This window comes from Cherax quadricarinatus, chromosome 2 (assembly GCF_038502225.1).
Source record: "Cherax quadricarinatus isolate ZL_2023a chromosome 2, ASM3850222v1, whole genome shotgun sequence".
Lineage (NCBI taxonomy): Eukaryota > Metazoa > Arthropoda > Malacostraca > Decapoda > Parastacidae > Cherax > Cherax quadricarinatus.
In genome coordinates this window covers 38344926-38356789 of record NC_091293.1, presented here as the reverse complement: position 1 = coordinate 38356789, position 11864 = coordinate 38344926, and the positions used below count along the sequence as shown (strand labels likewise).

Sequence of the window (11864 nt, the reverse complement as noted above, 5' to 3'; positions counted from 1 at the left end):
GGAGCTGATCGTTATGCGGGGGGTCCACTGTATAGGCTTCAGTGAATAGGGACGTGTAGCAGACGAGGGCATAGTCACTGGTAGGCGGTATTTCCCAGTGGAAGTAGGTCCTACTCAAATTAATGGGTTAGTTGCAGTAGCCATGAAGAAGGTGATGTTGATGTCCTCTGAACCAAGATTCCATGATGTTGCAGTGCCTGACAAGTTGTGCAAGACAGGTATATAATACCGACAAGATGAAAGTTAAGATACTTGTGCAACATCTGGTTATCTTTATTGTAGACGTTTTGCCATCCAGTGGCTTTATCAATACAGATTCTTGGACATAATAAGAAAACAGAAGAACTATGCCCTTGTCTGCTACACGTCCCTATTCACTGACGCCTATATAAGTGCCAGTCTCCTTGCCTGTGCTTCAGAATCTCTACAACCACGGTGCTCTAAACACCACCTCCAAGGCTGAGGGACTGATTACCTCATCTTTTGTATATAGTTCTTCTGTTTTCTTATTATGTCCAAGATTCTGTAGTATTGATAAAGCCACTGAATGGCGAAACGTCTACAATGAAGATGACCAGATGTTGCACAAGTGTCTTAACTTTCATCTTGTGGGTATTATATACCTGTCTTGCACTACATATATCCTGTCACAGCCTCCACAGGGTATAGTTTGAGTGTACCTTCTGTTGTACACATGCGTCTTGTGTGTCGCCTTTTATCAGCTATGAAGCTGTAATCCCATTAGACGGTGTCTGATTTTGCTGGATCAGATACACCTGTTAAAATTGGTAGATGCTCAGGAATGTGCTAATTGAAGTTGCATAATAACACATAAGACCTTCTTGACCTATGCTAGTGCAAAGGGTACAGGTCATGATGACTTTCATCCTCACAGTGTAGGAAAGTAGTGAGAGGGATTTTAGCTCCCTTGAGGGGAATCGACCCCCCTGGGGGTTAGAGAAAATTTTTTTGCTACGTGTGATGATGGATGCAGAATTGAGGACAAGTGTAATACAGGAGAGGCCTGGGGAAAGTGATTAATGAACAGAGGATAGGTTGCTTTAGTTGCTGGAATGCATGCAGTGTTTCTTTTAGATTCTGGTTTTCAGTTGGAATTTGTTGAACTTTGTGCAAAATTTGTCAAATTGCCAAATTCTGTACATTTTATAAGGTAATTCTATATGTTGAATGGAAGGTTTCTTGTGCTCAGTCGTTAAAACAGACGACTTATTAGCAAAATAGCTGAAAAACTGGTTGAATTGATGCATAAATTGTGCCTAGACTACCAACTTTGCGCCTGTGCAATTCTGTAAGTTTTCAGTCAATTTTTTTTGTCATTATCCTCAGGAAAAATTCTCTATTATATAAGAACATAAGAAAGGAGGAACACTGCAGCAGGCCTGTTGGCCCATACTAGGCAGGTCCTTTACAATTCATCCCACTAACAAACATTTGACCAACCCAATTTTCAATGCTACCCAAGAAACAAGCTCCGATGTGCAAGTCCCACTCACATCCAACCTCTCCCACTCATGTACTTATCCAACCTAAATTTGAAACTACTCAAAGTCCTAGCCTCAATAACCCAACTAGGTAGACTGTTCCACTCATCAACTACCCTATTTCCAAACCAATACTTTCCTATGTCCTCTCTAAATCTAAACTTATCTAATTTAAATCCATTACTGCGGGTTCTCTCTTGGAGAGATATCCTCAAGACCTTGTTAATATCCCCTTTATTAATGCCTATCTTCCACTTATACACTTCAATCAGGTCTCCCCTCATTCTTCGTCTAACAAGTGAATGTAACTTAAGAGTCTTCAATCTTTCTTCATAAGGAAGATTTCTAATGCTATGTATTAATTTAGTCATCCTACGCTGAATGTTTTCTAATGAATTTATGTCCATTCTGTAATATGGAGACCAGAATTGAGCTGCATAATCTAGGTGAGGCCTTACTAATGATGTATAAAGCTGCAGTATAACCTCTGGACTTCTGTTGCTTACACTTCTTGATGTAAATCCCAGTAATCTATTTGCCTTATTACGTACGCTTAGGCATTGCTGTCTTGGTTTAAGGTTGCTGCTCACCATAACCCCCAAGTCCTTTTCGCAATCTGTATGGCTAAGTTCTACATTATTTAACTTATAAGTGCTAGGGTTATGGACACTCCCGAGCTTCAGAACCTTGCATTTATCTACATTGAACTGCATCTGACACTTTTCTGACCAAGAGTAGAGTTTGTCTAAATCCTCCTGAAGTTCCCTAACATCTACGTTTGAATTGATTATCCTACCTATCTTTGTGTCATCGGCGAATTTGCTCATATCACTAGTAACACCCTCATCAAGATCATTGATATATATTATAAACAACAACGGGCCCAAGACTGATCCCTGTGGAACGCCACTTGTTACAGATCCCCACTCGGATTTAACCCCATTTATGGACACTCTCTGCTTCCTGTCTGTGAGCCATGACTCGACCCACGAGAGCACTTTTCCCCCAATGCCATGAGCTGCCACTTTCTTTAACAGTCTTTGGTGCGGAACTCTGTCAAAAGCCTTACTAAAATCTAAGTAAATAATATCAAATTCTTTATCTGAAGATTTTTTTTAAATCCCAACATAATCAGCACTTTTAATTTTGGGCGTCCTGACAATATAGGAGTTAAGGAATTGTAGAGGATTTGGATTTTTTGTTTTTATTTTTATATTTAATGAGGACAGATTTTCTTATTTTCAAGATACAGGTTTCTCTGAGGTAACAGAAGGACTTTTAAATTTAGCTTCAAAATTGGTGTTATTTAATGGAAGGTTTGAATTAGATATGGCTTATATGTTTTAATTTGCATTGTTTTTATTTAGGAATTTTAATAGTGATTTCCATATGATGACTTGTGAATACCTTTTCTAATTTGCTTCAGATATTCAAATTTTCAGATTCTCCATTAAATATCTTGAGTAATATTTATGGTAGAGTATCAGGAGTCAGAATGACTAAATTATATTAAATATTGTGATATGTAAGTCAAAGTATTTGGTTCAAAGTAGTTGTCAAAGTATTTGGGTCACTGAAAGGTCCTGGTTCTGATTCCTGGCAGAACATCACAAATTTGTTTGTCTCCTCACACCTGCTACTCTTGTTCACCAAGTAGTAAATAGGTACTTTTCATCAATATTAGTTATCTTTTGTAGGTGGCATCCTGGGGAAGGAGTGAGAGAATATTATATATCATTCACTGCTATAGTCAGGCTTTGAAATTTGCTGAAGTAAGATAAAAGCTGTTATCCTGAAAATTTGAATTTCATATAAAAATATAAAATGTATGCCTGAAGTGATAATAATAATAATATTCATTATTAATTCTTAATATTGTCTTTACAGATTGGTGACACATGGAATGATGTAGGGCTCGTTGGTAGGCTACACAGCAGAAGCAGCAACAGCAGTAGTAAAAACAACAAATGATACCCCATTTCACTAAAGGAAAGGCACAGCACCCAGCTGTGTCATATGTGGAAGTTCGTATGGAATGCAGTGATGGGTAGCTATCAAATTTTATGCATGTACAGTATATAGAAAATTTTGTTTAGGACATCAAATCTGAAGTTGCCAGTAATTGCTTTAATTTACCAGAAGGAAGGTTAATAATGATTAGTATACTTTCAAAATGTTCTGGCCATGAACTATGTAGGTCATTTTATGTGTCAGCTCGATTCTCATTTGAAAAATATTAGTATCAGATACTCGCTTGTATTTTCAGTGACTTTTTTAATGTACATAATAATTTTTTTTGTAGGTAGTAGGTTGGTAGACAGCAACCGTCCAGGGAGGTACTACCGTCCTGCCAAGTGAGTGTAAAACGAAAGCCTGTAATTGTTTTACATGATGGTAGGATTGCTGGTGTCTTTTGTCTGTCTCATAAATATGCAAGATTACAGGTAAGTCTTGCTACTTCTACTTACACTTAGGTCACACTACACATACATGTACAAGCATATATATACACACCCCTCTGGGTTTTCTTCTATTTTCCTTCTAATTCTTGTTCTTGTTTATTTCCTCTTATCTCCATGGGGAAGTGGAACAGAATTCTTCCTCTGTAAGCCATGCATGTCGTAAGAGGCGACTAAAATGCCGGGAGCAAGGGGCTAGTAACCCCTTCTCCTGTATATATTACTAAATTTAAAAGGAGAAACTTTAGTTTTTCTTTTGGGCCACCCCACCTCGGTGGGATACGGCTGGTATGTTGAAAGAAGAAGAATAATAATTTTTTTAACATTCAGACTCTCTCCCACCAAGATAGGTGACCCTGAAAAGAGGAAACACATTCAACTTCACTTATTTAATATCTGTCATGCCATAAGTACAGAGATATAATTCAAATGACCCTTTCAACTTCAACATCCTCACCCTTACTTCAGAGTGCAGCCACTCTATTTCCCATATCCAGGACAAGTGTGGCTAACCAGTTCCCTAAATCCTTTCATACTCCAATAACACGTCAAGGCACAAAAATCACTTGTCTTCAGTAATTCTGATTTAATACACTCACAGCCTGCTGGTTGCTCAAGGCATGAACGCTCAAAGCCTCCTGTTCCCCCTCCCTCCAACCCTTCTTTTGAGGACTCCCACACTTCATTCCACATCAAATTTATACACCTTCTTGGTCATCCTATTCTGCTTCATCCATGCTAAATGCTCATTTCACCTCAACACCCATCATCAGCAGTTAAAATTATACCTTTGGTGACTCCATATCATCTTCTAATTTCTGTTCTCATGTCACACACTATTACATTGCATTCATGAGGGAAGCGTTAAGCACGGAGGCTATACAGTGCCTGGGTAATGAAAGGCAATAAGGTTTGATCCAAGAAACTGTAGGTAAGGTTCAATTTCTTGGATCAAGAGCCCCTCACAGGCATTAAGGAGCTTTTTTGGAGGTGTTTAACACCCTTCCCACATCTCCACTGCCTGTCCTTTCAGCAACATTTAAATCCCATGCCTCACATTCATGTGTGTTAATATCAGTATGATTACCTTTTTTGCCTCCTTAGATAAACTTTCTTTCCATGGATGCATTGACACACCACCTACCATTTTGCCTCTCGTATTTTCTAGGGTTCACCTCATCATTCATAGACCCACCTCCTAAATATCTAGATGCATTCAGTTTCTTTATACTCCCTCCAATCTGATATCCAATCTTATCCTACCTGCAGACATAACTCCTTTGCATAAGGGAGGTAGTAGAGCATTAGCTAAAAATTACAGACCAGTAGACCTAACTTCTCACATCATAAAAATAGATGAATGGTTCAGAGAACCGACCAACGTGTTGGTTTTCTGAACCATCCCCCTACAATCCTGTCAGACACTGCAACTTCTTGGGATCCTAATACTTGGGAATTCTTCGCTTGCCTAACCCTTGGGCACGACCTACTTCCACACTGAACAAATGTGACACTACCTACATCTACTGCACCTCTGCTGCCTACGGTATATAAGCTACTTCTCGGCACATATGCAGTATTCTATTCAAGATTGATGGACTGACCACATCGACTACAAGGTTGGGGGACTGATTACCTCATTCTTCTCCTGTTCTTCACGACTCTCCTTTGTATGGACTGATGAAGTCACTTTTTGGTGAAACGTTTCCTCAGTAAAGATACTCAGTAAAGATAATTTATCATCATAAAAATGTTCAAAAGAGTGATGAGACGGCAGATTACAAAGTTCATGAACCAGCACAACCAGCATAACCCGAAGCAGCATGGTTTTAGAGCAGGACGATCATGTCTGTCACAGCTTCTGAACCATTATGACAGAATTACAGAGGCATTGGAAGACGACCAAAACACAGATGTGATATACACAGATTTTGCAAAGGCGTTTGACAAATGCGATCATTGAATGATAGCGCACAGAATGAGGGTCATGGGCATTATGGGGAAGGTAGGCAGATGGATTTTTGGGTTCCTAACATATAGAACACAAAAAGTAGTAGTGAACAGGGCAAGATCCAGCATCAGCAAGGTCCAAAGCTCAGAGCCCCAAGGCACTGTCCTGGCACCTCTGCTGTTTCTCATCCTCATATCAGACATAGATAAAAACACCCAGCACACTTTTGTATCATCATTTGCAGATGACACTAAAACAAGCATGAAAGTCACTATGGTAGAGGTCACTGAAAAATTACAGGAAAACATAAGCAGGGTTTTCCAGTGGGCAGTGGAGAACAACATGACATTCAATGGTGATGGGTTCCAGCTGTTTAATTAAGTATGGAAAGAATGAAGAACTCAAAAGGAACACTGTATACAAAATTCAAGAGGGTCACCAAATAGAATGTAAGGGACATGTAAAAGATCTGGGAATAATTATGTCAGCTGACCTTTCTTTTAAAGACCATAACAAGACAAAGATCATGACAGCCAGGAAGATGACGGGGTGGGTATTGAGAACTTTCAAAACAAGGGAAATAATGCCAATGGTGACTCTTCAAATCACTAATGCTCCCTAACTGAGAATATTGCTCAGGGCTGATGGCCCCGTTCAAAACAGGAGAAATATCGGAGCTGGAACAAATGCAAAGATCGTTAATGGCTCACATTGAGCCAGTAAAGCACCTAAACTACTGGGACGCCTTCAAGTCTTGAACATTTACTCATTGGAGCGGAGGAAAAAGAGATACATGATAATATACACCTGGAAAGTACTCGAGGGCCTGGTCCCAAATCTGCACACTGCCATAACAACATACTTCAGTGAGCGATATGGGAGGAAGTGTAAAATAAACCCAGGGAAGAGCAAGGGTGTGGTGAGAACAATAAAGGAACATTGTATCAACATCTGGGGTCCCAGACTATTCAACACTTACCAGAAGATATCAGAAACACGGCTGGAACAAGTGTAGAAGCCTTCAAGAGGAAACTGGACAAGTATCTTCACCAGGTGCCAGATCAACCAGGCTGTGATGGATATGTGGGGCAGCGAGCCTCCAGTAGCAGCAGCCTGGTTGACCAGGCAAGCACCAGACGAGCCTGGCCCATGGCCGGGCTCAGAGAATAAAGACACTCTCGAAACTTCAGAGGTATATCAAAGGTACCTAGACTTTTCGTTACACTCATCTCCTTGCTCTTTTCCATGTTCACCTTTGATTTCTTTTTTTAATGTTCCCTCTCATTTTCATCCACTAACCTTTGGAACTTCTCTACATAATTCTGGGTAGTATATAACCTTTAAAAAAAATTAATTTGATTTATTTTGAGGTGGTTTTTGTATTTTATTTTGAAGATGTAATTTTAATAATGACTCTCAGCACAGTTTTACAATGGGATGGTCTTACCTGATGAATTTATTAACCTTTCTCACTAGGGTATTTAAGATGATCTACCATGATGAAGAATATAATGTTAGGCATATGGGCTTCAGCAGTGCCTTGAACAGAGTTCTTCATGGGGACTTAGAGAAGAAGGAAGCTGCACAGGATAATGGAGAAGTTTTGTTTTTGATAGAGGAATGGCAACAGATCAAATCAAATCAAATCAAGTTTATTCTCTATAAGGGTTACAATGTGGGGTTTACAGGATTTGGATATTGTGTGGTTTACATGTTATAAAATACTAATTACAGAGGGGGCCACTAGGACACCTAGCATGGCTAGGCATTTCGGGCAGACTTAGATTAATTCTTAACATTAAATCCTTACAGATTATGGTATTAAGGCTAAGTGACTACATTATAATTTGTGAGTTTAGCAATGTGAATGCTTTTGTTTTAGCACAATACAAAGTGTCTATATTGGAGTATCATAGACAAACTTATGACTAGTTAGGATTCATTATTTTAAGATTAAGATTAGTATTTCTGTGTTTATAGTCAGTGGGTGAGTGATTGTAATTGTGAACCACCAGGTAGTTATCATGTAGTTAGTTGTCGAGGTATATCAGGGAGATAAGATGTTTTCTAACTGTAGTTTTGAAAGTGATTAGTGTGTCTGCAGTTCTAGAGTTTTCAGGTAGGGTGTTCCAGATTTTAGGTCCTTTGAAATACATTGAATTTTTGTAAAGGTTTAGTCGGACACGGGAAATGTCATAGAGATGTTTGTGTCTGGTGTTATGCCTGTGGATCCTGTCACAACTATCAAGAAAGCATTTTAGGTCAAGGTTAATATTGGAATTTAAGGTCCTGTAGATATAGATTGCACAGTAGTAAGTGTGAATGTTCTGAACAGGGAGTAAGTTTAGATCTATGAAGAGTGGGGTGTGTGTTGCCAGGGATGGGATTTAGTGATTATTCTTACTGTGGTTTTTTGTTGGGTTATAATTGGCTTTAGGTGTGTTGCTGCAGTTGAACCCCAAGCACAGATAGCATAAGTGAGGTATGGATATATAAGTGAATGGTATAGTGTGAGAGGATCCCCATCGTTTTGGAAACTTTTTTTTTTGTGTTGGATATGGGTGCTGAAATTTAGGTTGTTGCCGAGGTATAGGGCAAGGAATTTGCCCTCATTATGTCTGGCAATTAGAGTGTTGTCGATCTTAATGTTAAGTTGCGCAACACCTGCTCTGCTACCAAACATAATATAGTAGGTTTTGTCAGTGTTAAGTGTAAGTTTATTGGCTGTCATCCAAGTCGATATTTTGATCAGCTCCTCGTTAACAATGGTGTTGAGGGTGGCAAGTTTAGGGTGGGAGATGACGTAAGTCATGTCGTCAGCAAAGAGAATGGGTTTCAGGTGTTGGGATGTGTTTGGAAGATCATTGATGTAAATGAGGAAGAGCAGGGGTCCAAGGACACTTCCCTGCGGAACTCCTGTATCAAGTGGCTGTATTGATGAGGCTGTGTCTTTAATGGTGACATACTGATACCTATTAGAAAGGTAGGATTTGAAATATGCAAGCGCATGGTCTCTTATACCATAGTGGTCAAGTTTGTGGAGTAGGATGCCGTGGTCATCTGTGTCAAACGCTTTTCTTAGGTCAATAAAAATTCCTAGTGGATATTCCTTATGTTCAAGTGCTGTGTAAAGCAGGTCTAGCATTTTTATAATTGCATCATTAGTGCTTTTATTTTTTCTGAATCCAAATTGGCAAGGGTTGAGTATGTTTTGTGCCATTATAAATAAATACAGTCTCCTGTGCACAAGTTTCTCCAATATTTTGGATAGCAATGGTAAGCTTGATATTGGCCTATAGTTGTTTACATCTGTAGGGTCACCACCTTTATGTATTGGTGTAACCCTTGCTGTCTTGAGTAGTGTCGGGAAAGTGCTAGTTTCTAGTGACTTGTTAAAAAGTAATGTAATAGCATGCAAAAGGACATAGTTTGCATGTGAAGATATCAGAATGAAAACCTGTTTTAAATTGTGAAATGTATGTTTCAGTGGTGGGTACCTTCTTCACACTGTATATAAATGACATAGATAAGGGAATAAATAGTGACATGGGTAAGTTTGATGATAAATATTAAAAAGGCATAAAATACCAATAGGTTGTTAGGTAAGACACATATGCAACAGTTAGGTATCTTTATTTCAAAACGTTTCACCTATACAGTAGACTTCTTCAGTCGAGTACAGAAAAGTTGGTAGAAGCAGAAGAGATGTGAAGATGATATAATCAGTCCATCACCCTTGAAGATCTAGTTTTGAGGTGGTCAGTCCCTCAGCCTGGAGAAGAGTATTTTTTTCCATAGTGTGAAACAATGTGAAGTTGAAGTGACAGTAGGGATACCTGGAGTTTACCTGGAGAGAGTTCTGGGGGTTAAGGCCCCTGCGGCCCGGTTTGTGACCAGGTCTCATGGTGGATCAGGGCCTGATCAACCAGGCTGTTACTGCTGGCTGCACACAATCCAATGTACGAGCCACAGCCCAGCTGGTCAGGTACCGACTTTAGGTGCTTGTAGGAAGAGGAGGCAGGTGGGTATGTTTTCCTGGGGCTGGGATGAGGGATATTGTTCGCCATCTAGATATCATAATGGGTAATGGGAGCAATTGTATTATCTGCTTCAGCACAAGAGGCAACGATGTTAGCAGACGAAGGAGTGAAAACCTGATTACCAGGTATAGGACAGCAATAGAGATAATTAGGAAAAAGGGTGGGAACCCTGTGATATATGGCATTTTGCCCAGGAGAGGAGTTGGAAATGAATAGTTGTCCAGGGCAATTGGTGTCAATTGCTGGCTGGACCAGCACTGTAAGGAAAATGCAGTGACATTCATAGACAACTGGGACCTCTTCTATGGCAGAAATGACATGTACGCCAAGGATGGGGTTCACTTATCTAGGTTTGGGGTGGGGGCACTAGCCAGCGCAGTGGAGGGAGCTGTTAGGTCTTTAAACTAGAAATAGTGGTATGGTTTTGAGGAAAATCAATGAATTTTCAGTGTAGCAATAGTGTGAGCTTTAGGGAAACTAGTTATAGGCAGAATGAGGTAGTTATTGGTGAATATTGGAAAGCCAGTGGTGCTAGGTGACAAGGACAGTAACAGGAACAGAAATCAGCAGGAACAGAAATCAACAGGAAGAGAAAAGAGAAGGGAGGTTTTCAGAACATACACTAATAGTCATACTGCAAGAAATAAGATGGACGAATTGAGATTAGTTACAAGTGCGGGTAGATAAATTAGACACATGTACAACTCTTGGGTATCTTTATTGAGGAAACGTTTCGCCACACAGTGGCTTCATCAGTCCAATACAAAGAGGAAGGTGTAAGGAGAGGAGGAGAATGAGGTAATCAGTCCCTCAACCTGGAGTCGATGTGTTCAGTCCATCAATCCATCTACAAGATTGATGGACTGAACACATCGACTCCAGGTTGAGGGACTGATTACCTCATTCTCCTCCTCTCCTTACACCTTCCTCTTTGTATTGGACTGATGAAGCCACTGTGTGGCGAAACGTTTCCTCAATAAAGATACCCAAGAGTTGTACATGTGTCTAATTTATCAACATGTCGGTTCTCTGAACCATTCATCTACAAAGTGCGGGTAGCATTGATGTTTTTGCCATAACTGAGACGTGGTTTAATATGAAAAATCGGGACATGCCTGCTGAATGTCACTTTCAGGAAAGGGGGGTGGGGTGGCACTATGTTCAAGATAACTGAAATTGTTGCATAAAAATGGGTATAAAGTCTGAAACACATACCGAGTCTGTTTGGGTAGAATTTTCAGAGGGGGCATGAAAATTGATTTTAGGTGTGATATACCTTGCCCTAAACTTGGATAGAGACTGAGGAAGACTACTGTGGGAGGAAATTGTTAGGGCCACAAGGCACGATAGCATTGTAATTCTAGGGGACTTAGCTTTAGTCATATTGATTGGAATTCCTTGGCTGGGGATTTAGAGTCTAACGACTTCTTAGTGGTAGCTCAGGATTGTTTTTTAAAGCAGTTATAGAACTTACAATGGGAAATAACCTTCTTGATTTGGTTCTGGCCAGCAAGGAAACCCTTGTTAATAGTTTAGAAATTTCAGAGGAACTTGGTGCAAGCAACCACAAATCAATTACAGTATCTTTAGGATTGAATGGAAGTATGATAATAGGGATAACTCAGTAACAGTCCCAGATTTTTGCTTACCAGATTACAATGGGGTAAAGAAGAGAGATATCAATATGAGAGCTTTCTAAACGCTATACATGCTATAGATTGAGACTCTTATGCAACATATAGGAATCTTCATTGAAGAAATGTTTCACCACACAGTGGCTTCATCAGTCCTTACAAAGGAGAATGGTGAAGAACAGGAGGAGTTTGAGGTAATCAGTCCCTCAGCCTTGAGTTGATGTGTTCAGTTCATCAATCTTTAAAAGAATACAGCATATGTGCGAAAAAGTGGCTTA

General features: G+C 39.7%; 1 protein-coding gene across 1 annotated transcript in view; it reads left to right on the top strand.

Annotated features, from left to right (window-relative positions):
• The first annotated feature begins 3392 nt into the window (after window positions 1-3392).
• Window positions 3393-11864, top strand: part of LOC128706309 (serine/threonine-protein phosphatase 6 regulatory ankyrin repeat subunit B-like) — a 77527-nt gene continuing 69055 nt past the window's right edge. Inside the window, exon 1 of the mRNA XM_070087813.1 lies at window positions 3393-3549. Within this exon, the coding sequence (XP_069943914.1) occupies window positions 3470-3549 (80 nt within the window). The 5' untranslated portion in view covers window positions 3393-3469. The remainder of the gene's footprint in view (window positions 3550-11864) is intronic.